General features: G+C 36.3%; 1 protein-coding gene across 1 annotated transcript in view; it reads right to left on the reverse strand.

Annotated features, from left to right (window-relative positions):
* Positions 1 to 215: 215 nt before the first annotated feature.
* The window catches only part of LOC149546167 (wall-associated receptor kinase 3-like), a 34829-nt gene continuing 7333 nt past the window's right edge, over positions 216 to 27711 (reverse strand). Inside the window, exons 2-4 of the mRNA XM_089791034.1 lie at positions 2713 to 3610; positions 2010 to 2195; positions 216 to 1911 (exon numbers count right to left, since the gene is read on the reverse strand). Of these exons, the coding sequence (XP_089647160.1) occupies positions 692 to 1911; positions 2010 to 2195; positions 2713 to 3607 (2301 nt within the window). The 5' untranslated portion in view covers positions 3608 to 3610 and the 3' untranslated portion in view covers positions 216 to 691. The remainder of the gene's footprint in view (positions 1912 to 2009; positions 2196 to 2712; positions 3611 to 27711) is intronic.

Below are 27711 nucleotides of genomic sequence, written 5' to 3' on the forward strand. Positions count from 1 at the left end.
TAAGCTATAGCATATACAGACCTTTCATATATTTTTTAAGTACTCTATCAACTTCAAACCACTAGCTCCTATCTGAGTAGGTAGGTAGTCCATTGTCAATTTACATATAGTTATTTCTAACACTCCTTATACCATAATATACAAAATTGAGACTTGTGAGCTGATAACTGCTATTGAAAGTTAGAAATAAATGAATACACATTCAAAAACACAAATTTAAAATGCACCAATAAAATCAAAATGCTTATTTAAGAATCCTCGAAGAACTTTTAAAATTACAAATGTACAAATCATAAAAAACTACAATTGTTGAAACGACCAAGATAAAATTAGGCAGGGTCGAAACCACGATGTCCCGCTGCTGATGGAAGTGATGCTTCTGGATATGGTTTTATCCGACATTGCTCCATAACATAAAGGCTTTGGGGCGGTTATAGAGCGACTATACCCACCATTCTCTGAGAGCTATTCACCAGCAATGTTGATCTGTTAAACATCTACTTAACCAACTTCTACTAATGACCACTCGATCATATAAATATCACAACCATAGACCATTACTTGATGCACCCTGAAAACTTTCTATAAATTTGACTGCTATATCACATTAGAAAACTCTGTCATCACTTCTAAGAACTAGTAAACGAGATATTTACTATAATGAACAAAAATTATATATTTCCAACATACACTAGAAATACTTTCCTTTGAAGTCAATTTGTTCAGACAGAGTGGACATCTCAAACAATGAAGTGAATGGTTCCTCTGATGTGCTCCCACCTGTAGATGGGAAAGTGTCATTGTTGAACTCAAAAGATGTGAAAATTCCACTTTGCTCAAATGTTACTTCATCACAGTCTACACTGCCCTCAAATTTTGTGTTTCTTGTGCCCCCTCTAATCCACAGAAGTTCCTCCACGACCTCTTTCATCGATGGTCTTTTCCTCCTTTCCAAGTGAAGGCATTCTCTTGCCAGCCTTCCCATATCTTCCATCTGTTGCATGTTTCCCTCCTCCACTATTTTTCTATCCAAGATTTCTGTGAGGCGGTTTTGATGAAGCCTCAAAAGAAAAAGATGAGATAAATTCCACTCATTGTTGGTCCTTGCTGTAGAGATCGGCTGCAGAGATGTTAAAAGCTCAACCAGAATTACACCAAAACTGTAAACATCACTTTTATCTGTGAGGTGATACGTATGAAAGTACTCTGGATCTAAGTAACCCTTTGTGCCCATTATATTAGTGGTGAGATGTGTGTCATTGGAAGTTGTAGATATGAGACGAGAAATCCCAAAATCTGCAACTTTGGGAGAAAGTTTCTCATTCAAAAGAATATTGGAGGATTTTACATCTCGATGGAAAATGGGTTGAGATGCTCCAGAATGTAGATATGCCAAAGCCTCCCCTGTCTCGATTGCAATCTGCAAACGTGAAGCCCATGTCAAAGACCCTTCTTTGGAGTGTAAATGCTGAAACAGTGTTCCATTCGGAATGAATTCGGATACCAGCAAAGGAAATTTAGTCTGGATGCAACACCCCAACAATTTTACTATGTTTCGATGATTTATTTGGGAGAGAATTGCAACCTCGTTAAGAAACTCATGGTCATCCTCCAGATTGAAAGCTTTCTTGGACTTTTTAATGGCCACCAGAGTACCATCTGACAAAATGCCTTTGAACACAGTTCCAAAGCCACCACTTCCGAGCTCCATTTCTGTTGAATAATTATTAGAAGCCCTTCCCAATTCTCTTGCAGAAAACATTCTCAGGCTTTCTCTTCCCACTCTTGAAGCAATAAATTGCTGCAACTGCTGATAATACTTATCTTCCACAGTTTTTAAGTTGCGTTTCTTTAGCCACCAGACTAAAAGAGATGCTGCTAAGCAGACAGACACAACCGAAGAGACAGATCCTGTGTATTTTACCAGATATCAAATTACTATTATACTTCATAGATTATAAATATTTTTAGGCAAACAATTAAAGCCAGTAAATCTAATATTTTGTTACCTATGATTGCAGGGAAGGCACCACGATTTGAGCTTGTGGGCATGCACCTTGTCCCATTATGAAAGCCATCTCCCTTGTATCCCTTTGCACATGAACAATTGTATGAACCTGCGAAGTTATGGCATATTCCTCCTTTCTCTTCTCCAACGCACATATTCAATTTTTCACTGCTGCACTCATCTATGTCTGAACAATCATCATCACTATGATTAGAAGTCATCAGAATGAGATTTGAGAAATACAACATGATACTAACAGTTGAATATTTAACAAAGATCTAAAATTGATAAGTAGGAGATATCTTTTATTGTTATTAGGATTCAATTGTGAAGCTTCTGAGTCAAGTCTATTAACACGCGTTTTATAAGTACTGATTGACATGTATCTATTTTTTGTGAGAATGAATAGAACACTAAGAATTCATTGCACCTACTCAGGTACCCGACTTCCCCGGTATCTATAGAGGAAACTCCATAGTAAGGGTACTTGAGCTGGAATAGTACTAGAATGGATGACCACAGAGGAAGTTTCAGTACTTCACATCTGTGAACAAATCCTAGGTGCAATGAATGTTACTTGTTACTTATTATCATGAGAAGAATTCTTGTAAATCACTACTTACTAAACACAGATCAGTAAATTTGACTCAAAAATTACATACTTGAATTCTAATAACAATATCAAAAAGATCCAAAAGTTATACCTGTACAATCTGTTCCATTGAAATAACCATTTCCCTCATATCCAGGAAGACATTTGCATACATGTCCTTTTCCTGAAGGAGAATCGATGCATTTTGCTTTGGAGGCACAAGAATAATTATTTGTATTTCTAGCCTCGGTGCACTCCTGAAGACCTATACCCCAGTTAAGGCGGAGACCATAAGAAACTTCACTCTTTTTCCCCCAAAAATCGCTTGTTGTATTGCTGAATGTGGAGGGGTCGTATATGGTGGAGAATCCACAGTTGTATTGATACTTGTTTCTACTAGTATTGAAGATGCGAAAATAACCTCCGCCGGTGAAATTTACAGAGGGCCAATTATTTGGAAGGTTAATTTCACAACAACCATACATGCACAATGGTTGAGTACTTTGAGACTCACATATTGCTACACATCTCACCTCTCCCAAGCCCCCAAAACTGTATGTACCAGATGTATTGCAGCCCACAACTATGAATCTGTTGGAGCTTGAAATAGTGAAAGACCCATCTGAAGGTAAACCAAAGTAGGTTTGCCCTGACATGTACCCACATGTCCAGGCATAGTTATACCACGAGTCTATGATGAGGTGCCCTGTATAATCTATCTCCATGACCTTGTAAGGATAAGTAAACCCATCTTTATGATTGCCTTTGAGTCCCCTCTCTGTATAATTACCAACGTTGGCATAAAAGAATGGAGCCATCGTTTTAGTATCGTTATCTTTCTCGCAGCTTATCTGAAAACCAGGGTGTCCACAGCCAGAATTGTTGATCCAGAATGGGTAACTCACATTCATTGATCCGCACTTTTCAGGTTGGCATTTTGCAGCAATAAACCCCACCAAACAGAAAAAAGTTGTAAAGTGGATCACAACTCCACGTTGTATCGACATTTTCTGTTTGAGCCAAAACAAAAATGGTGGATAAGTTCACTTAATAACACAACTTCAGAAAACACCACAGCATTTTTTGAAGTCAGTTTTTCACATGGAAAGGTAAGTTTTTGCAAAGACATGGGCATAAGTTCACATGAAAGTAACAACATTTTTTTTGAGATATCACAGTACATAGATTTTTTTTTTTTTAGTAAAAGTTGCTCACATGACTTCAATTAAAAAGCAGCTTTAATTTAACAGTTCACATGACTTGAATACAAACATAGCTTTAGTTTAACAGGTCATGTGATTTTACATATATCACAGTATTTTGTGTGCTGAAGAATCCTTTTATCCTTAAATCAAAGGTTGACCATTGAAGAGGAGGATGAAAGACAATTCAGAAGACGTTAGCCATCTATAAATTGAGAATCAATAGATATGATGAATACAATGAAAGAAACACTCAACAGTTTTATGAAAAGTCTTTTTTATGACTTAAATTTTAGCTTGCTAAATAGCCAATGGATCTTTTTATGCTCTCTTGCACAAATTTCCTTAAAGACAATTCGACATTAAATACTAGTGGCAAGTGGGATGTAGTATTTATTGACAAACCGTTGACTGACAGCATACATGGTACAGGGTAATTATTGATGAAAAATAGGAAAGCTAGATGAGTTTCTGCCTCGTTGTAAGCTGCATTTACAAATCACGCCATTTGACGGAAGTTCGCCATTGACCGAAGTATTCATTGAGGAAATAAGTTTGAATATATTTATTAGTTAGATATTGTGACACAAAGAGTACTAGTTATTCTTTATATTTCAATTATTTCGTATTACATTTCATAAGTTCAAATCATCATTATACAATCATTCATTTTTTAGGAGAAAAAGTTTGTAATTAGATCAAATATGTAAGTTTGTAGGTACTAATCATGGATGTTTGTTGGATCATTTGTACAAGAGTATTAGATCTATTATACAACATTTTTAGTTGACACAGATGATTAATAGGAAAATAGGAAGTACGTTTTAGACGAGGCTTTGAAATTACTACTTTGCACTCATAACATATTCCAACATTTAACTTCACTACGTACTGTAAGCAGTTATGTTGCATATGGAGACAACAAGAAAAGTATTTAAGTCCAATAATATGATTTACAATATGTAGGTCTGCAAAGTTAGCTATGTCAACTACTCTAGTACATTTTCCCTTTACTGATATTTTCAACATACATAAAAAACATGTGTTGAAATTTCTGGACTATTTATTAATAGATTGATGACTTGTTGTCGAGCTATTAAAATTGGATAAGATTATATGTGACGGAAGTATGGTAAGCTAGAGAGAGATCATATATATATGGCTTCCCGTTTGACTGCTTGGAGCTCCAAAGTTGCTTAAGTTAGAAAACAACATTTGTTCAAATATTTCAAATGCATGTATAACATTACTTTGTCCATTGTTTTATTTTCTCTCAAATGTGTGTTAGACTGATGGGGAGCTATTCATAATTTTGTTAATCTAGTATTCAATTAGATCCTAGAATAAAATAGTTTTCATGTCCTCACACTCACAGCTTTAGCTATATATCCTAACACTTATTACCAAGTCAATTACATTAGGATTTACATTAATTTATAAAATTGGATCATTACTGTAAGTAGTTTGGAATCTTAGATACAAATCTATGACTACAACTTTGTCCAATGATATTAATCATGATGCTCTTTTGAAATTGAATCTAGATAATATAATATAATATTTTTATTTCGACTTAGCAAAAACATATTAGATACAAGACATGTAGTTTATAAAATGTACCTTTATTTCTCTTATAATATAGAAGTGGAATCCAAGAACACCGAAATATCCAAAACATAGTGGAAATGTAATTCAAATTTGAAGACTAACTGTTTGCGTAACATGCCCGTTATATCATTTCTCAACGGTTCAGCTACATCTCACGTTGTATTATATCCTTGCACATTGCATCAATTTAATTTGTTTTGGCTTTTCCCTTTGGCATTCACATTTGATATAAGACTGGTCCTTTCCTGAGTGCTTTCTTGCATCATCATTCATCATATTTAGGGTAGTTGTTTATTCCTACAAAGGCAGACACATGCAACCTGCGTGATGGAGGTTTGATCTAGTGAAAATCCATTTCTAGTATTGGCTAGAGAAGCGAGTATGTTGACACAGAGGAATACTTTGGCATTTGTGTTTAGTTTAAGTTTGCAATTACTCTTCAATTTCTTTTATAGTGCATCAATGTTTCCTCTCCTTTGAACTCTGAGAGAAGAAAGAAAAAGGCATAAAATTATCATGCTGCTTGAGAGAGTTAAATAATTGTAGATTTACAACGATCCCAGTAGTGTTGCCATTAATCATGGAACCCAAACGCAATGCATTATAGCGAGTAGATAGTTGATAAGTAGTAGATGTGTTTCTATAGGAAATCAAATAGTGATATTGTTATTAGGATTTGATTATGTAGTTTTTGAGTTAAATTCATTGATCTCCGTTTTATGAGTAGTGATTTAAATAAATCCATCTCTTATGAGATTAAATGGAAAACTTAGCATTCATTGGATCTAAGTGATGATCACCAAAATGTAAAATCAGACTTTCTGGAAGGTCGCCAATCCCAGTATTACTACAACTTAGACACATTTCATTTCGTGATATCATGCTTGATTCCAAGTTTCTTCTTTCAAATGCAGAACTGAAGATAAAAGGGACTGATTATATCATGTGGAAGACAAATATGCATACAATTCTTCACCTTGAAAGATAGGGACTGATTATATCAATATTTAGAGAGAAATTCTCCCCCTCCCCGAAGGTGGTTTTACAAAAATCGATGGATCTTATAAGGGAGGTGCCTAGATATGAAACTGGAAACTGCCTTGCTGCCCCCAACACATTTGGATAGGTGTTGGGTGCAAATATGGGACATATCACATGTTGTGGAGAGAGTGGATAGTTTGAAGATTGAAAAAAGACAGGGAACCAAATGGAAGACACCCTTGCCAAATTGGTGGAAACCAAATTTTGATGGCTCAAGAAGAAGTGAGAGTGCACCTGTCAAAGGGATTGTCAAGGATGAACATGCTATATGCAGAAGGGGATATTCTAGAAATGTGGGAAAGTCTCCAACAATGAAGCAGAAGTAATCGCTCTCCTATGGGCTCTAGAAATTGCCCTTAGTAGCAGAATTCTCAACTTGATAATTGAAGTTGACTCCTTATTAACCATTGAGGCCATTAAGGGTGTGAATGAAATGAGCTGGCATGCTGTAATATCCCGTTTTCCCAAGTCTAAATTAACAATTAACATTCTCATAGAATACAATTATTACTTCAATTTCATAGGAAGACAGATATATCAGTCATGTTCATGTGAATGAGATTTACCATTAAAATCAGTTAGACAAAAAATTTCTTAACTAAGAACTTAAAACACCATCAATGATCATACTATAGAAATTAAAATCCACATACCATGAAGTTTGAACCAATAAATCATTGTAAAAAGGCTTCTGCAATCACCCAGATTAGTCCACAAATACCAAGTCTATAACAATGTCATATAACAACTACCATCCAATACCGCTATATCAAAATCATATGACAATTACTATTAAAAACCACTATATGAAATTAGGGCATCACAAACCACTATATCAATTAGGGCATCAATTACGATTGGATTATTTAGGACTTCTGATACCATTGTATCACTTAGGGCTCTCGATACCACTGATTCAATTAGGGCTTCCAATACCACTGATTCAATTAGGGCTTCCAATACCACTATATCATTCAGGGTTCTAGTTACCATTGAATCAATTGGGACTTCAGATACCACTGTATCATTCCTTTCCTTCCAATTTCTTAACTATGAAAATAAATCAAGATTGTGCTTGTATTCAATATTCATATAAATGAAAAATAATTCATAAATCTATCTCTCACATCCAAGTGTAAAATAACTGTAACGATCGATTAAATTAATCTTACCTTTTTGCATATACATCATAAAAGTGATAATACCTATTTCCGACAAATAATTGAATGTATAGCTTATCTTTGTCTAATGTATGTCTGACAACTTGGGGAGAGGTGAAACATTGTCAGGGGCTTAACCACCCAACCTTGAACCTCAACTTTATCCCCACACAATCTCTAATAAGAAAGGCCCTCCCTACCCGGAATAGACAAGAACCATCTTGTCATCAGCTGGGCAACCTAGTATCTAACCATTCCACTCGACTTGACAGCAGGAGATTACATTAAATGGAATCATGCATGAGCTATTAAAAAAAATTCTTATTAAAATGATAAACATTGATATGTCAAAACTGATTACTGTTTCATGTTATTACAGATTCCTTTCTCTCACCTCATCACCCATTTCTTTGGCTACACAGCCGGGAGAATCCCAGGTGTTCAGAATTCTTAGAACAACTGATTCTTTTTGTTGATTCTTGACAGATAAAAGAATTGTATATCTTTTCCATTTTATCACAAATTGTGACTTGAAAGAATATGGTCTTTAAAACTAGCGGAAATATCATAGCCTCTTATTTCCAAATTGTATAATTAAATCATTATTTTTATTGCATCTTCAATAAACTCTATCTCCAAAGGTTCCATCCAATGATTATAACTATAGTTTAGCTGTTATAGAAAATCAGAAGCCAGTAAGTAATGATATGACATATACAGCTATGCTTAGAACATGAATGATATATACTTCTAGCTTTTTCACAACCTATGATTTGAGTGATGATATCCTTTAAAACATGCAGAAATAAATATCATCCCGATCCTAATGACTAGTAGTGATAATAATCTCTTGATGACATGGATACTTTACTATTCTTAATGGTAAGCTACTCCCTAGAATTATTTAGTTAAAAAAAAAAAGATAATCTTCAGCTGCAACTATTGGAATCGTTTTCCAATAATAAAGGGATATAACATTAACTGGGAATGGCTACCACATAACCTGATATAAATCCAGAACTCTCCAGAGTCTTGCTAAGCAATTTGTATTAACTCTTCTTTGGTTTTCTTGCAGGCGAATCCAGTGTATAAATACTACTTAACTCTTCAATAAGAATAGAATCATGTACAGTAGGCTGGATTAGGAACGTGCTGCTATGAAATGAAAGGGATTTCGAATGGACCTGCAAAAGTTCAGTCGTGCATCGATGGTGCAGGACACCACATTTAATAGGGAAGAATACGATATTAAGAAGGAATCGAAAATGGGATTTCTCCCTCTTTTTCTCACCCGACTCCCAATAAGAATAATAAAGGTAGGATGTTATGTGGAAGCGGTAATAATAATGGAAAAGAAAATGTTGCTAGCAAAAAGCCTGGTGAATGAAACATATATCTGTTTCTTCTCACAGCTTCCACGTAATAAGAATAAAAATGTGACTTCTTGGCTCTCATCCGTTTCTCAAGATGTCCATTCGAATTCAAACATTAATTCAATTTACATACCAAGTGTTAATTGGTTAAAAGCAAGAATATTAAAATAAAAAGCATGGAAAGAGAGTTGGAAGATTATAATAATTCAAATGTTATTATAATTCAAATATTATTATAATCTTATATGTACATGTAAACATCACATTATTAAATTATTAAATTATAATGGTGCCAAATCATTTTTATATTATATGCGCATATATAAATATTTATTAAAATAATATGATGAAAGATAAATTAAAATCCTTTGAGATATGTTTTATATTTTAACTCAATTGTTTATATTTCTCAATTTATTTATTTAAATAGCTCATGCAGGTCCCACAAATGTATCTTGTTTCAAATCGCTAGGTTTGCAACCCATCTGCTCAATGATGATGATGCTCCTGTGCCTAATTCTTTTCTAACAATGCTTCCACCCCTTTGGCGTGTTTCCTACAAGGAAGTTCTCCGCAGTTAAATTATATTATCTTAATAAATTATTTAATCATAATTAATCACAAAGGTTAACCATCTTCTCAATTTCATGAATTCGTGACAAATGATCAAATAACTTGTTATCTTCATTTTGAAATTATAACGACTAACCATCTTACCATTTTCATAGGATCATATCAAATTAAGCTGCCAACTAACTTCATGTGAACCTCAATGGCTATATTTTTAATTAGGTCAAAATTTGGGATGTAACACATGCACCTTCAATCAAAAGAGATGCACAAAACCTATTAACTAGATTTAACAATTTTAAAATTCAAAATGTGTATAGAGAGGGAAATCAAGTGGCAGACAACCCGACATGGTACGGACACAAAATGATGAATCGACAAGTTTGGAAAAGTGAGTACGATCTACTAACGACCACTAGATGCCTTGCTCAGTAAGAAAGCCTTATGAAATAATGATAGTTTTAATGAAGTAAGTTGCGCCTATCCTTGTCATTAGTGTACTCTATTTATTGGGTATTATGGCGATGGAAAGATTCAATTTGAATGCTTTCTTGCTAAATAATTTGGAGGACCTGTTGAGATAACGGGTGTTGCACACATTGCATAATATTGTTATTTTATTATTTTATTTTATTATGTAATGTTGTACCTAGATGGACGTGCAACATGTAAAGATTCTCATGGAATATTCTTGATGAGTTGTATTGTAACATTGTGATAATATTTCATGTAATTATTTAATATTGGGGAAAAGAATTAAATGCCCAATATTAAATGTGGGGTCAGTGGGTTAGGTAGCACATGGTTTTAGCACATGGTTTATGTAATACCACTTGATGGTTTTGTGGGACTTGCTACTATATAAGCAGCCACAAGGGTAGTTGTTGTAGAGAGAGTGACAAGGAGAAGACAAAAGGCAAGAGTCAAGCGGGACAAGGCTTGACAGGTTAGCCAAGGGAGCATTTGTGAAGGTTGAAAGCATGGCATGGGATGTGTGGATTCATGCTTGTTCACATAGTTTGCTCGGTTGTGGCTATGGCCATGAAGGCTTCCATGGTTGTATGGCAATGGTATTTTTGCTGAATAATACATGATGATGGATGTTTTTGGAGGCTGGGTTTTTTCCCTCAATGAGGGTTTCCTAGGGTATATCTTGTGTCACATTTTGTGGGTATGTTTTCTATTCTCTTGCATGTGGATTTTAATTTCGTGTTTATTTTAAATCTATTATGGGTTATGTGGAAACGGTTATATTTTTTATTGCCAAGTTTCCTTACAAGTGGTATCAGTGCTAAGGTTTTATTATTGTAACCCTAGATTGAATCCATGGGAATGCATGAGAGGATAAAAGGAAAGGGCAAGATATATGAATGATTTATTGCAGATCTGAGGGTTTTGGATTTGCTGTTATGATGGGATGTTAAAATATTTTGGACATGTGAATTGTTGGACAAAAAGATTTTTCGGATGTTTCATTTAAAATGAGGGTTTTGGGGGGTAGCTTGCATAAATGACCTCCTGGATAAAAACAGACCTCACCATTGGATCCGGGTCAACATTTCCATAAATTTTGATATATAATATGCCCTAGTTTGGCCATGTTTAGAGGAAATGAAAGAGTTTTTTGGTTTCAGCCCATGATGGCCGTCAAATTTAATCCCGTCGAAATTTTCGTCACTGAAAAAATAAAAAATAAAAAATCGTACTGAAAATGGTAAAAAGACTGTCTTAGTAAAATGGCCATAACTTTCTCTCAGAATATCGGATTTCAGAGTTCTTACAAGCGTTGGAAAGATAATTCAGAGCACTACAACATGGTGTAGGTTTGGTTCTGTGATTTTAAAATTTTGTCAGGTTTTCAGAGCCCTAAAGTCAGATGTTGTTTATTTTGAGCACGAATTGGGGCATAACTTGGGCATACGGAGTCAGATTTTGGACTTCGAGTAGTCAACAGAAAGCTCTTGGAGAGCTCTACACATTGGTTCAGATTTGGTGCAGGTTTGGCATGATTTATTTGTTGATATATTGATCTGAACAGTTTATAGGTATATTTTGACTATGGTAACATTGCGAGTTTATGGCATTGGAGATTTAAGATTTGATGTCATTGTATACTCAGTTCATATTTCAGATTGGTCTCATGATGATATGGTTATCAGTGTTTGGATTTGGATATGCATGATGACTTGTTGGGTCTACAAGTTGTGCAGTGTTGTAAGCGGTCTATACTTACAGGTTGCATTTATAGCTTGGTTATGGGTTGTCTTTGCCCATTGATCTTTCATTATTGATGCATATTCAGATTGGTGGCTTGGATTTGGGTTGTCTATGCCCGAAGTCACATGATTTGCTAATTTTTTCTTCATGTAGAAGGGATGAGATGTTGTTACCAGGTACAGTTATGGTGGAGGATTGTGGTTGACTATTTTATGCTGACAGGTTGGACACTTTGAGAGCCAGATGCTCGGTTCATGGATGTGATCATGGTGTCATGGATTTTGGCATGACATGATTGGATATACAGGTACATCCTTGATGTTTATTAGCTTGGATTCAGTTATGGTGGTATATCTTCTTGGTTGAGGATCATAGTTATTTGATTTCTTTTGAGGAGCTCATGATGTGCACTTTGAATTCTTTGATAGTTTGATGCCTTGGTTGATTCTCATGGTTAGAGGATGGTTTTTCATCATGATGTCATGGATAGCTTGGATACACGGTTTAGTGGGAGCTTGTGACAGTGATGGGGTGACAGTGCAGGATTAGTTCCTGGTTTGGTTTATATCTTCTTGGTTTGGAGAGGATGGATTTTATGATGCCATAGGTGACTTGGTACCACACTTGAGTGGGAGTTGTTGGCATTGATATATTTATTGAGTGTTTGCAGATGTTGGAGGTTTGTCTTAGATCTTGTTGCTGCAGAAGCGTCTTTGACATTTGCATGGTGCACTTGTTATCTTCATGGTGTTTGAAGATGGTTAGATCTTGAGGACTCATGGAGTTCTTGTTTATCTTCATGGTGTATGGAGATGGTTCTTCCTGGTATGTGGAGATGGTTTTCTTCATGGTGTGTGGAGAGATTTGCATCTTGAGGACTCACAGGGTTTTTGGCAAAGGTGTGGTTTATGCTTTTATTTGGCATGTTATCCTTGGTATGAGGATGGTTTCATTATTATGTCATGGTATACTCTTGATACGCGTTTAGAGTTGTGACATGTTATAGTATGTTCATGTGGAGCATGTTATCTCTTTAGTTGAGATGGTAAGATCATGTTGTCATGTTTATGTTCCTGAGGCCATGGTTGGAACTTTGACATTGATCTTGGTTTAGTTTCTTGGTATTGAGTACATTGATCATAAGCTAGATACTTCATGATATTGCTATGTTGCATTTGGAGTTGGCATGGATTGATTGGTTACAGGTGCTCATGGATACTTAGAGACGGTGGTGACGCTGATTTCTCTTGGATTATAGAAGTATTTGTTGGGACGGTTGATGGTTTCAACAGGAAGTCCGAGGGGCAGTCACCTGATATGGACTTGAGAGGAGATTGTTCTTAGATGAGTCTTGGTTGGAGACTTGGGTATCTTGATGAGCATTCTCATTCCCCACTCTTGGTCTACTCGGCAGTTTGCTACTTGAGAGGTATAGCCCATTATTTCTCTCAGTTGCATTATATTTATGCTTGTCTTTCATGGATATGGATCTTGAGCTATGGTACATGAGTTAGTTCTGGAGGGTTCATTTGAGAGATGGTTAAGCATTGGTTATCTCCATGTGCATATGTTGTTATGCTGGTTGAGTTTGGGAGATGGTTTTATTGGGCATATTCTTTGGATTAGGAATGGTTATTCCTTGATTTAGGAATGGTTTTATGAGTTTGATCTTCTTGTGAGAGGCTTACATCCATGATGAGTTATATGGTATGGTTTGGGTGTTGTTGAGGCTTCTTGTTGGGGTTTTATGGAGGAGATCATACTTGCACAGTTTACATCTAGAGGTGTGTGTAGAAGGACATGATACATGTTATGATTTGCATGGTTTCTCTGGTCTTGGTTATCTTCCTGGATGTTCAATTTTGCCTACATTGGATTTGAGATTGGTTAGAGATTGTGATCACTGGTTTGTGCTCATGTATGTCATGTGAGAGATGACATGGTTCTTTCTTTCTCTTTCCTCTGTTGGTTGTGGAGAATTTGGGAGACTGTTGGAGACTTGTTATGAGATTTTTTCTTGCAAGATATCAGTTTATGTATTGTGGATGTCCTTGATACTACATGGATTCACTTCTTTGAGATGTGTTGAGTGGATTGGTTATAGATTTGACATTATCTTTTGCAGTGGGAGCTTCTTGGTATATATGTGGCAGGTATTGCTCGAGGCTTGTGATTGCAGGTTGCAGATTGGATATGTTGGTGATATGAGATTCACTTGTTATACCTTTGAGGTATGGATAGTTGGATGGGTTTGGCACTTGCTGTGGGTGCTATTTCAGCTATGGATATTTTGACAACTACGGATACATGTGATTACCTTTGGATCAGGTTATTTGTGCTTGGAATTTTAGTTGGTATAGGATTTTATGATCTTCTAATGCGACAGGTCGGGTGGTTTTCTCTTTGGATGACTTCTATGTATGTCCAGTGGGAGTGGCATAATAGGAGGTGAGATCATTCATGTTTGAGATGCTGGATACTTTGATTTTGTCGCGGGTACCAGGATGGAGTACTTCGTGTATTTTGATCCATGATGGTGGATGTGCTAGGAGGGATTGCTCCCTTGTTCATTTATGTGGCTACGGATTGACCCTATGCAATGTATACAACAAGTGAGAGATTGTTGAGATAATGGGTGTTGCACACATTGCATAATATTGTTATTTTATTATTTTATTTTATTATGTAATGTTGTACCTAGATGGACGTGCAACATGTAAAGATTCCCATGGGATATTCTTGATGAGTTGTATTGTAACATTGTGATAATATTTCATGTAATTATTTAATATTGGGGAAAAGAATTAAATGCCCAATATTAAATGTGGGGTCAGTGGGTTAGGTAGCACATGGTTTTAGCACATGGTTTATGTAATACCACTTGGTGGTTTTGTGGGACTTGCTACTATATAAGCAGCCACAAGGGTAGTTGTTGTAGAGAGAGTGACAAGGAGAAGACAAAAGGCAAGAGTCAAGCGGGACAAGGCTTGACAGGTTAGCCAAGGGAGCATTTGTGAAGGTTGAAAGCATGGCATGGGATGTGTGGATTCATGCTTGTTCACATAGTTTGCTCGGTTGTGGCTATGGCCATGAAGGCTTCCATGGTTGTATGGCAATGGTATTTTTGCTGAATAATACATGATGATAGATGCTTTTGGAGACTGGGTTTTTTCCCTCAATGAGAGTTTCCCAGGGTATATCTTGTGTCACATTTTGTGGGTATGTTTTCTATTCTCTTGCATGTGGATTTTAATTCCGTGTTTATTTTAGATCTATTATGGGTTATGTGGAAACGGTTATATTTTTTATTGCCAAGTTTCCTTACAGGACCTTCTTCACATTATGATAAATTCAGGGGCGGATTGGGACAAGGATAAATTAGCTGGAAATATTACCTACGATAATTATGACATTTCATGTGAAATGCAAGTCCACTACCCTAGGAAGGATTTGGGACAATTTTTGGCAGGCCCAATGGGCATGGCTGTCCTATTTTCGATGGCTTTTGGGGCTAGGCTGCGGATATATCATGACCTAGCAGCTAAAGAGTAATCATTATTTTAATCAAGTGGTCTTTCGAATACCAAAAACCTTCATTGTTGCGACTGGAATAGGCAGACGCGAAAGGATTTGGCTCTACTTGGTTTGAGCAAGTTGTCACACGGTGTGAATGATATGGTTGTCAAGATGAAAGAGAGAGAGGAGGATCTAGTTGTGGGTCTCAATGAGGAAGAAGCCATGGAGAACACCTATGCCAAGATCAAGCCACCAAGAATTGAAGAAAATGTTAGGAAGGACAAGGCAAGATGGACCTACCTAAAGAAGTTGGGTTCACCCCTTTTATGGAAAGCATTTAAGGACGACAAAAAAGTGACCTAGTAATTTATGGACTCGTGGAAAAATCGTTGGGTGAGCATTGGTGGGGTTTCATTTGAAGTCACTAAAGAGTTGACTGCTAATGCTACTGATCTTGCTATTGAGAGTAAGAGTTAGAGGAAGTAGCATAGGGTCATGGACGAGACAATCCTATGGAAGTTCTTCCATTCTGATAAAGGCCCAGTTCACTTGCATGATGGATTTGCTAGAGAAAAGCTCCCAGAGCCATGGAATATGGTTTGTTACATTATCATGAGGTATGTCACCTTTGAGGACGAGTTTAAGATATGTTACCACTACCATTTCACTATCCTTAACCAATTTAGGAATAGGGAATGTACCTCTTTCCCATATTTTCTTCTTCATTCTATGGAATACTATGTTTGGAAGATTCGCAAAAAGTGTGAGGAAGGGAAAAGTTATACTGTCTACCACCAAGACCTCATTTATCGACTGTTTAAATTGTACGAGGGTTTCCATCCCAAGATCCCTAGCTCAAACCCTTCCCCGCTTAAGATTACTAAATCCGCCCAAGCCCCATCCCCTTCTTCAAAAACATAGACTGAAAAGGAACCCACAACCACTGCCAATGAGTTAAAAAATAGAAAATATAGAGATTCTTGATGTGGAAAGCACTGGCACCATTGCTAAGAAAGGTAGTAATTAGTCAAGTAAAAGATTGAGGGAGAAAAATTCCTTAGCCACCTTGGATGAGGATAAGCCTGATAATTTTGAGTCCACTGATAACTCGAGTAAGAAAATCATACCCAAAGCCAAGAGGAAAGCCACCAAAAGGAACTATGGGGAACAAGAGGAGGATGAGACTGGTAGTTAAGGGAAGGATGAAGGGGGTATGGCTTGGGAGTAGGATAGTCCTCTCCCATTTAGGATGTCTAATACTTTAAAATCAAGATGAACACTTATGAGACTAAGAAGGGTGACACCATTGGTGAGTAGGGTACAATTACATTGCCGATTAGAATGGGTAATCCGAGAGGCCAAGCTCAAGGAGGGGTCCATGTGGGAGATGATGTTCGGAAGGAGGTGAATACCAAGGGTACTGACACCCAAAAGGAGGCAAGCACAATGGGAAAAACTTAAAATTACTAGAGGAGTCCAAGTATTGCCAGATTGGAGGAGTCCATAACCACCCGGATCAAGAAGAATGAGCACTTGGAGGAAAAATTCCACAAAGTTGCTAATTTCTCTGTGAGGATCATGCATTTTGCTTTGACTACTCTTCATCTTCTACAAGGTGATTGTTGGAAATATAAGAGGATTAACTGAGAAGGGAGGGTTGAATCAGTTGCCACTAAAATAATTCCAGATCCCTTAGATGTCAATACAAAACTTCCCTTTTAACTCACAGCTCAGTTAGAACTAGATATTCACTATAACTCGGTTAACAAAGCAATATGATATATTGATGTGTATTAACCTTTAGTAACTTAGTTGCAGAAAGATAAAGCATTAAATAAATAACATGAACATAAGAGGCACAAAGATCTAATGTGGAAACCCAATTTGGGAAAACCACCAATGCAACTAGTTACAACTTTTCAGTCTTCTGAAGTGAGCCCTGTTAGGAGCCAACCTTGTTAAAAGTTACAAAACACACTATTAGGTGTAACCCTATTAAAGGATTTAAATCACCCTATTAGGAGTGGCCTTATTAGAGATCATCAGAAAACTTCAATCTAGAAATGCTACCTTGCTAAAGGATTTACAAAATCACTGTTAAGTCAACTCAGTTAGGAGATTTCTTCACTACTACAATTGTTAGGAAGTAACAATGATTGACCTAATTGATGAAGCAACTAGATTGCAGATTCAAATCACTATTTTGGCTTATCCTCTGGATACTCCTTGATCAAAATATTCTTTGCAGCTCCTTGGATACTCTGCTCTTAATCAGATATCCTTCTCTATTTACATCTTATCTTCTTTAACAATTTCTCACTCTATTCAATCCACATCTTGACCTTTCATATATATGAAACCCAATGTCCAATCAGCTTGAATACCCTTTCAAATAAATAAATAACATCTATTGAGTTAGCATAAACCAACTAACAAATAAAACTATTTTGATGCAGGTTGACTTGAACTGAAACTGAGTCACTCAATTACTACTGAGTTCCTTGGTAACCTACCTGACTCGGGTTACATTGAACTTCTTTGGTGACCGATCTAGCTCAACTTCAATTGGATCCCTAAACTTGTCTTTTGCTCGGCTGATACAGGAGTATTTTGAGCTCGGTTTCAATTGGTAGTGCTCGGTTAGAGTATAACATTTGTGTAACATCAATGACAATATACAATTGAATAATATCAACCTCCTCCCTCTTTGGCATTGATGGCAACACAACATGTCATTAAGCAAAACAAAATTAGATCAATCAAATGATTTGTAAGATTTTATAATATCCTTAGTTTAATTTTGATTCTCTATGCATCCATGAGAACTCCCTTTGAGATTCTCTCTCTACCATCTTATCTTCAAACTCCATCAGATCAAGTTCTCCCTTTTTCAAATATATAGGTCACTTCCTTTGATTCTTCTCTGAATATATCAATCTTTCCCTTAGATAAGCATATGAGATGATTCAATCTCTCCCTATTTGACATCAAATGCTGAAGACTTCGTACAATGAGTTTTAATGTACCTGATGTAATGATTCATATGCAATGAGTTTTGTCTATTTTGCATCAACTTGATAGTTCTTCAATGAAGCTCGATTGATGCATTACTAATCCATACTCTAGTGAGCATCAGATAGGGGAATGACCCCTAGCTTTTCTCTTAGATAAAAATGCATCCTTAGGTAATGGTTTGGTAAATATGTCAACAACTTGCTCCTTTGTGTTAACATATTCCAATCTAACCTCTTTATCTTGAACTAATTCTCTTAGAAAATGATACTTGATTGCAATGTGTTGTCTTGGTGTGCATTACTGGATTTTTAGATATATTGATTGCACTTGTGTTATCACATTAAATAACCATTGTAACCTTGATTTCTTCCTTCATTCATGATAACAGTTGATTGGTCCACATAATGTTGGAGCAATTAACTGTTGGAGGCACATATTCAGCCTCTACTGTAGACTAATAGATGCACTTCTGCTTCTTACTTGTCCAAGATACTAATCTTTTTCCAAAAACGAATGCTCCTCCAGCGATGCTCTTCTTGTGATCAATTCTTCCAGCCCAATCAGCATCAGTAAATGATTTCAACTCAAAAATTTCTCCTTTCTTCATGGTGTTGAGTACCTTTTAGATATCTCATAATTCTTTTGATTGACATCATATGATTTTCTCCGAGATTTGCAAAGAATCTTGCAACTATACCAACTGCTAATGCAATATCATGTCATGTATGAACAAAATACTGAAGTTTCTCAATCATAGACCTATAAGTAGTCTGATTTACCTCTTTTGAATCATCATTCTTGGATAGCTTATGTCTAATAGACATAGGTGTTTCAACTAGTTTGGAATCTTTCATTCCAAAGGTCTTCAATATCTCCTTGATATATTTTGACTTAGTAATATAAATGTCATCCTTCATTTGATGAACTTGTAAACCAATGTAAAGAATTTTATTCCTCCAAACATTGACATTTCAAACTCTTTCCTCATTTCTTCAGAGAATGATTTGCATAAGTCATCATGACCTGTAAATAGAATGTCATCAACAAATATTTCTACTAACAATATCTTATTTTGAGGTCCTTCTTTGATATACAGACAATTGTTATCATTGATTCTTTGAAAACCAATCTTTACCAAATATCCATGAAGTCTCTCATACCATGCTCTAAAAGCTCACTTCAAACCATATAAGACTTTAACTTACAAACCATGTCTCTTTTGTTTGTATCAATGAAACGTTCAAACTGATCAATGTAAACTTCCACTTCTAGAATTTCATTCAAGAAAGTTGATTTTACATCCATTTGATACACTTTGAATCCTTTAAATGCAACATATGAAAGTAGCCTTTTGACTCCTTCAAGTCTAGCAACAGAAGCAAATGTTTCTCCATAGTCTATGCCTTCTTCTTCAGCATACCTTTTACACATTAGCCTTACATTGTTTCTTGATACTTCATTATTTTCATTCAATTTGTTTTTGAATACCCACTTTGTACCAATTACATTTTTATTCTTGGGTCAAGGAACAAGAGTCCAAAAATTGTTTCTTTCAATTTTCTCAATCTCTTCATTCACTGCCTCTATCCAACTTTCATTTTTTAATTCATCATTAACAATTCTAGGTTCAAATTCAGTAAGAAAAAATGTAACTTTTAGTTTGTTCCTTGTCATTGTGCCTTTTGTTTGATCACCAATTATTTACTCAGGTGCATGATGCCTTTTGACATATCTAACAAGTACATGTATCTTACTTCTAGATTCAGGATTGGATTCACATGGTTCACCATGCTCAAAGGTTCTATGAATTTCCAAATTTTGCTCTGTTTTTGTTGTCTAAGAATCGGTTCCCACAAACTGTGACTCGAGTTCCTCTGTCTGGGAATTGATTTGAACTATCTCTAGATGGGTTTGCACTGACTGCAACTTGGTTGCCACTGGATGTAACTTAGGTTGCAATGGCTGCAACTCAGTTGACAATATAGACTTGGGTGACTCGGGTGGAGGAGTCTATTGAGCGTTGGGTAATGTATCAGGTTCAAAGTAGACAAAATTTCTGTAATGTTCAGGTTCTTTGTTGCTTTGTTCTTCATTCTTTTCTACAAACTCCTCAATTTTTACTTGTGCATTTTCTATAAACTTGTGAGTAGCAAGATTCAAACATTTATATGCTCTACTCTTGTTGGAATATCCTAGGAAGATGCCTTCATCACTTTTCACATCAAATTTTCCTTTCCTTGACTCTTTCAAGATATGACATTTGTTTCCAAATACTTTGAAATAATAGACATTAGGTTTATAGCCATATCATAATTCATAAGGTGTTTGATTTGTACCTTTCTTCAATTGAACTCGGTTCAAGGTATGAATTGTTGTGCTGATTGTTTCCTTCCAGTACTTGGTTGCAACATTTTTCTCTATCATTAGTGTTCTTGCACAATCCATGATAGATCTATTTCTTCTTTGTGCTATGTCATTCTACTGAAGTGTACCAGGTGCAGACACCTATCTTTTGATTCCTCTTTCATTGCAAAATTCATTGAATTCATTAGAGCTGAATTCTCCTCCTCTATCTAATCTTAAACATTTTAACTTCTTACATGTTTCTTTCTCAAGTCTAGCTAAATACCACTTGAATTGTTGAAAATCTTTCAATTTATCCCTTAAGTACATTACTGTCATCATCTTAGAATAATCATTAACAAACAAAATAAAGAATTTGTCTCTAGTATGGCTCTTTATACTCATTGGTCCACAAAGATCTGTATGAATTAGTTCCAAGATTTCTTCAAAAATATTGTAATTCATACTTTTGAAGCTAGTTTTACCCATCTTTCCAATATGACATTGTTTGCATTTGGCCATTTTAGGTTTCTTCAAATTTGGAATACTTCTTACTCCTCAATTTTTGTGTATAGTAACCAATATATCAAAGTTTACATGACACATTATTTTATGCCATAACCAACTTTCCTCTACATGTGCCAAAAAGCATGAACTATCACTGAGATCAAGAAAGAATAGATTGTTAGAGTAATTAGATATTTCCTAATTAACTCTAGTTGCTTAAACTAAACTGTAGGCATCTAATAATTAATTCTTTTATTAATTATTATTATGCAACTTAGGTTAGACCTTTTTAGATTTTCAATCTACTTTATAAGGATGATCTCTCATTGTAAACATTCATTTTGATTCATTCAATTTTGATAACACCAATTTCTCTTTTTGCTCATCAAGAATGTCTCATTTATGGATCTGGCAATTCCAAGCTCCATAGCTTTTTGCTTCTCTCTTCTGCGAGAAGTGTTTGCATGCAAGTGATTCTTGGGAGCTATAGGGTTGATCTTTCATCAACTTCAACATGGTATCAGAGCTTCAAAACATCATGCCCATATTCTATTTGTGAGAGATTTGGCATTGGTTTTCACATTTGATCTTTCAACAATTTTTTATTGGATCTTGGGGGGTCACTGATTTTCGAGGCACTTTGAGCCAAAATTGACATCACCATTGAGCTCAAAACACTCATAAACCCCCATTTCTATATAAAACATGTCCAGTTTGGACGCTGTTGAAATCTGAGGCAAAACATTTTTGCAACCATGTCCTATTGACTTGTGTACGCAAATCAAAGCGGCGACTTTTTATTTTATCAAAAAAAAATTCAAAATATTTTTTTGATTAAAATATTTCTTCATTTGAAAGGGCATTGGCTTTTTTAATTAAAAAATCACATGAAGTGGAGTGCAAATGGGAGGAGGGGCTTTTGTTTTTCTTTAAAAGTGATTTTTTTTGGTTTCACACCCCTACGGACCCTCTGTCCAATCAGAACCTGCACATGCATGTTGGAAAGAGCACTTTTATTGGAAGGCTCGCACATTGGAGGTGCTTACCTTTGGCTTCACGTGGCTACTACCACATTAGCCCAAGCCTATCTCCTACCTCCTTGCCGAGAATGAAGTTGAGCTTGCAGTTGGCTTATGATGGACGAGTTTTGCAATGATTGGTGGCGTTGATTTTAAAGAACTTTTTCTTGCAGGTCACACTACCCATCATCATCCTCATTAACGCCAATTTTATTGGAGCTTCATCCACGATGCAATTCCTAACTCCATTTGCCTCGCTGCTTTTGGTAACTAGACCCAATGCTTGGAGATTTAATGAAAAGGTTTGTTCTACATATGCTGCAACAGTCACATGCATCGAGAGGCAACATATCCCATTCCTTCGACCTCACGTTGGACTCTAAAGTAGGTGGCAAGTGTGGAACACTTTGGTGGCCATTTTCTTTGGTATGTTTTCTTATTGGGGGCCACCTCTATCATCCATATCAAGTTGCACAATTGGTCATGGCTTAACCCCTAAAGCATGGTCTTTGACAGTTGATGGTTTCTTGCCAATGAAGGCATCTTTTTAATGTCCTTATGTGTACCGAGACGTGTGTCTTTTTTGAGGAGCAGATATGGCCTCTAATTGATGCATGAATATTGGAGATTGACAATGGGCGCATAGGCCTCTGCCCATGCATTGACACTTCATGCCCCTCCCTTGATTCACGGATCCTTTTGTGGTGTGATGCAGGAGCATCCAGAGGTATAAGGGCAATCCTGTGTCACCCAAAAAAAAAATTGTACTTAGACTTAGTTTCTGTTTCATGTCTTTTCATTTTTGGATACCCATTTGGGTCAAATAAAGGTTCCAACTCTCACAGTTCCATTATCAGTGTGTTTGAAAATCCCGAAAAAATAGGAGCATGCAATTTGGCCATCATTTTGGTGACCTAGAAGGTGTGAATTGGCCAGATGAATATAATTGTGATTTAAAGCATTCCAGAAAAAGAATCAGGTCAAAAGGCCCCACGATTTTGAAAGTTATTGCAGTTTTTCGGGTTTTGGAGACCCCCTAAGAATGCTTCGAAGTCAGGTTAGGGGCATTAAATGACCTCGAAAAGGGCCGAAAAATGGGGGACAAGCGAAGCTGTCCATAGGGCTATAGAGCGCTTCGAGAGCTTTTCGAAAATGTAAACGGTTCGTCAATCGAAGCTACGGTTCAAAAGTTATGCCTCCCGAAAGTTCGGTTACCGTTTTTGGATTCTTCTAGATTTGCGCCGACTTCTACCGCAGCTTCCGGAACCTTCTATTTGGTTGGTGGATGCCTACTAGCATTTTCTAGAATGTACTCCTAGTCCTTAACCCTTCGGGGTCTATTTAAGGAGATTTCTGGCATTGTAAAATGCCGTTCGGAGTGGAGTTTGAGAGGAGGTACTGAAAGGAGAAATTATCTCCAGATTTATGCTATTGTAAGCCCTTAGGGCATGTTCTAAAGTTTATTTTCTCTGTACTGTTTGTAATAGCTTATTTTCTCAGTTAATATAATTTTCCCTTTCTGTTGTGTCCATTTTGTTCTTGGGTTGTGTCCCCATCATGGTGAATGCCAATTTTTTGGCACGTGTTCCAACCTTTTTTTCTGGCATTGTGGCATGTTCAATGGTGTGCTTGTTGGAGGATTTGACTGCACTTTTGTGGCAACATACGCTCCTTGATTTGAGCATGCTTTAATGGTAATTTATGTCAATCCCTCACCATTTTTGGGTTTTTCACCCACCTAAGAATTGGATCCGTTCTGTTTGCGGAGGAATTCTGGGGGTTCAAAGGGGTTATGATATTTTCGAAGGTAAAAAGACTCATAATGTCAAAGTTAGGGCCCAAGTTTTCGCGCCTAGACTCTTCTTCTACGGGTTTGGAGATGGTCAGTTCAAATCCTGGAGATGGAAGCATGTTAGAGAAGAATGACCTAGTTTATGAGATTGCAAAATAGCCTGAAGGTGCCTCAAATATACTTCAATCCTAGACTCGAAGAGAAATTTTGCAAATATTGTGTGGGAGATTTTGGCTCATGCAGTATTTGTGGGTGGATTTTGTGTTTTTTTATGACACATTGGATGTGGGTGCACCTTGTTCTCCATGCTGATTGCTTCTTATGTGGCATTCTATTGGCCACATCCTTTTGCGATGATTGTGGAATTGTCATTGGTGGGTGTTTTTGTTTCACTCACTGGTGGTTTTCCAATTTTTTATGGGCTTTCATTCACGACTTGGTTTTTTAACCAAAGTTAGCTCATGTTGACCACTGTCCTTTGAGCCTAATTTGTTTTTGGAACTACTTGTGTCTTATTTTTAAACATGTTTTTTGGCCACTAGTTTTTAATTCAACACCAACCCTTTATTTTTCAGGGAACTTTTTTTTCTAGCTAACTGAATATTTTTTTCTGACATCAGGGATTATTTTTCAGGCATTTTTTGCCTAGATGGCCATTTGCTCATCAAATTTTGGGTTGTCACTTGCTGATGTCAGCACCATGTTAGCACTGCATCATAATTTTATCACCTCTTTAGGCTATGTTTGGACCTACCTTCACATTTTTGCTCATATCTCAGGCATACGAACTCCATTTTCCAAAAACGAGATATCATTGGAAAGTTAATTCCAAGCCCATGATAGTGGTACAACTAGTTTTCAGGTTGGAGGTTTTTTTTATCGTATTTTCTGTTGTCAAAGTAAGGGTACAATTTTGCACTCTTGGAGACATAGCTTGAGCATTCGATCTCTGATTTGGGAACTTTTTATATCATTAAAAAGGTCTTTCCAACCTCTTTTCAGTAATGTTAGTTTTTTTTTTTCAGATTTTGCTCCAGGCACATTCTATTTGGTCTTTTGCATTTTTGCATTTTGCTGGATGTCTTGGTTATTTTAGGTTTGAGGATCAATTTTGTTGCTTCAGATTATTCGTCATGACTTGTACTATCTATTGTATTAGTTTTATGTCTCTTCTAGTCTATTTAGACATCATTTGTATGCATTCTTGCAAACGCATTGAGATAAAGTGCCATACTACATCTATATTTTTGTTTCAGTTGTTTTGCCTTGTTTTGCCTTTTGATTCGAGCAGTGCCATCAGAGGACACTCATGCAAATTATTGTATTATTGGGATTCACCATATCTTGTGCTTTATTGTATATGCTCTACTCTAATAAAGTGTCATGGGAGGTTAATGTTTTGCCTTTGTTTGCCATCTTCTTTTGTCCAGTAAGTGTCCCTTCCATTACATTAGCCTCATAACATGTCTGAGATTGATCACCTTAGTACACACATATTTACTCTTTTGTGCATCTTGATTGTGGTTCCTTGACATACAGTTCTTTTGGCCCACTTTTCCAGTTGCTAGTCACCTCACCCTTGTCTGCATTGGGGGGTTCTTCTGTTGTTTTTCATGCATCCTTGGTTCGATTGATCATCTCTTCAGGCTTTGGTGTTTCATGTCATCTATATCTTCGAGTTCAATTGTTTGCCTTTGTGTGCCTCCTGATCTAATGCAAATTACAATCTTCTCTACCTGGTCAGGTTCTATTTCAGTGGAGGTTCTTCAGATCAGCAGTTACTTTCGACAGAGCTTTGCAGCTTCTACATGCTCCAGTGGTGTTCTTCTTGATCATCTTTTTGTTCCTATCTTCTGGAACATTCCCTAGTTTGGAGGCTTCTTCAATCCTTCACTAGTTTCTTTTAGCATTATTTCCATCTTTCTTTGGAGTATAGTTTTTCCCATGTGGTTTTCTCTATTTCTCCTCTTTTTAGAGATTTCTTTGTGCTTGAGTACCTCATCAGGCCTTGTTGTCAGGACCCAATTCTACTTTTAGTAGTAGTTTCTAGGTTTTTGGCTACTCCCTAAGTTTATCTTAAGGGGAGGTGTTAGAGTAATTAGATATTTCCTGATTAACTCTAGTTGCTTAAGCTAAACTTTAGACCTCTAATAATTAATTCATTTATTAATTATTATTATGAAACTTAGGTTAGACCTTTTTAGGGTTTCGATCTCCTTTATAAGTACGATCTCTTATTGTAAACATTCATTGAGATTCATTCAGTTTTGATAATAGCAATTTCTCTTTTTGCTCATCAAGAATGTCTAATTTATGGATCTCGCAATTCCAACCTCCGTAGCTTTTTTTTGCTCTTCTGTGACAGGTGTTTGCATGCAGGTGATTCCTGGGAGCTATAAGGTTGATCTTTCATCAACTTCAACATAGATTACCTTTAGTCTGATTGCCAATTCCAACTAGGTTTCCTTCACCATCCAGAAGCCTGGCCTTCCCATTCATGAATTCTACCTTGAATCCAATGTTGTTCAGTTGTGCCACACTTAGAAGATTGTGTCTCAGTCCTTCAACCCAATAGGCATTATCACATCTTATTCCATCAATCAATGCAATGCAGCCTTTTCCCTTCACATAACATGGTTCATTATTTCCAAATTTGACACTTCCACCATCATAGTGCTCCAAGTGTTCAAACTTTGTTTTATCACCAGTCATGTGATGAGAACAACCACTATCTATTATCCATGTGTCATTCTTTCTTAAATGAGAAATAAGTGTCATCTTTTCATTATCCTCATCATCTAATTCATCTTTAATAGAAATATATACCATTTCATCTTCATTATCACTATTGTGATCTTTGGCAATATAAAATGATTTCTTACCTTTGTCTTTGTAGTCTTTACAACTTTTGAAATCTTTCTTGCCTTTGAACTTGCTGATTTTTTTGTCATTTTTACTTTCTTTGTTTGGACACCTTGTAGCAATGTGACCAACTTCTTCACAAGAAAAACAAATCAATGGAATTTCGCTTTGAGTTTCACTCCTTTTGTTGAGGGTTAGTTTGGCTTTGAATGTTGATTCTATGTTGTGAGATCGAGGAACATAGTTATCAAAATTATCTAACTCAAAAGTTGTCAACGTTCCCACTAGTGCATCCAAAGTTATATCATTCTTGGGATCACATCTCATCTCTTGAATGGCTGAAACTCTAATTGCATAAATAGGAAGAAGAGTTCTTAATCCCTTACTGACTACTGTCACATCATCTATAGTTCCTCCTGAAGCTCTGATTGCACTCACAATTGCTTTTGATTCTTTCACTGCATTTTACAATATTCTCATCTTCTCTTCCTTGATCTAACCAAATTGACATCTTAAACTTTTTGCTTTGGCCCTCCTCACATTGTCATCTCATCCATAGATATTTTGCAACTTGTTCCACATTTCATGTGCAATAGGAAAATCTTTGACTTCATCAAATTCAACATAATTGAAAGCAAAAGCAATGTCAATCATCATTGTGTTGTGATTCTTCTTTTGTACCATATGATCCACAGTCAAAGGATCAGGAGGTGACACATACTTGTTGTCTAGGAATTTTAGGCATTTATCTCCAACAGTTGCCAAATGCAACTTCATGAGATCCTGCCATGCTTTGAAGTTATCTTTGTTCAACTTAGGAATCTCTTTGCTAAAAGACATCCTGATCTTTAGCTTAGGTCCTTGAAACTTATCTGCAAGCACCAAC

Source organism: Cupressus sempervirens, chromosome 7, assembly GCF_028749045.1.
Source record: "Cupressus sempervirens isolate cs-2001-9-10 chromosome 7, ASM2874904v1, whole genome shotgun sequence".
Classification (NCBI taxonomy): domain Eukaryota; kingdom Viridiplantae; phylum Streptophyta; class Pinopsida; order Cupressales; family Cupressaceae; genus Cupressus; species Cupressus sempervirens.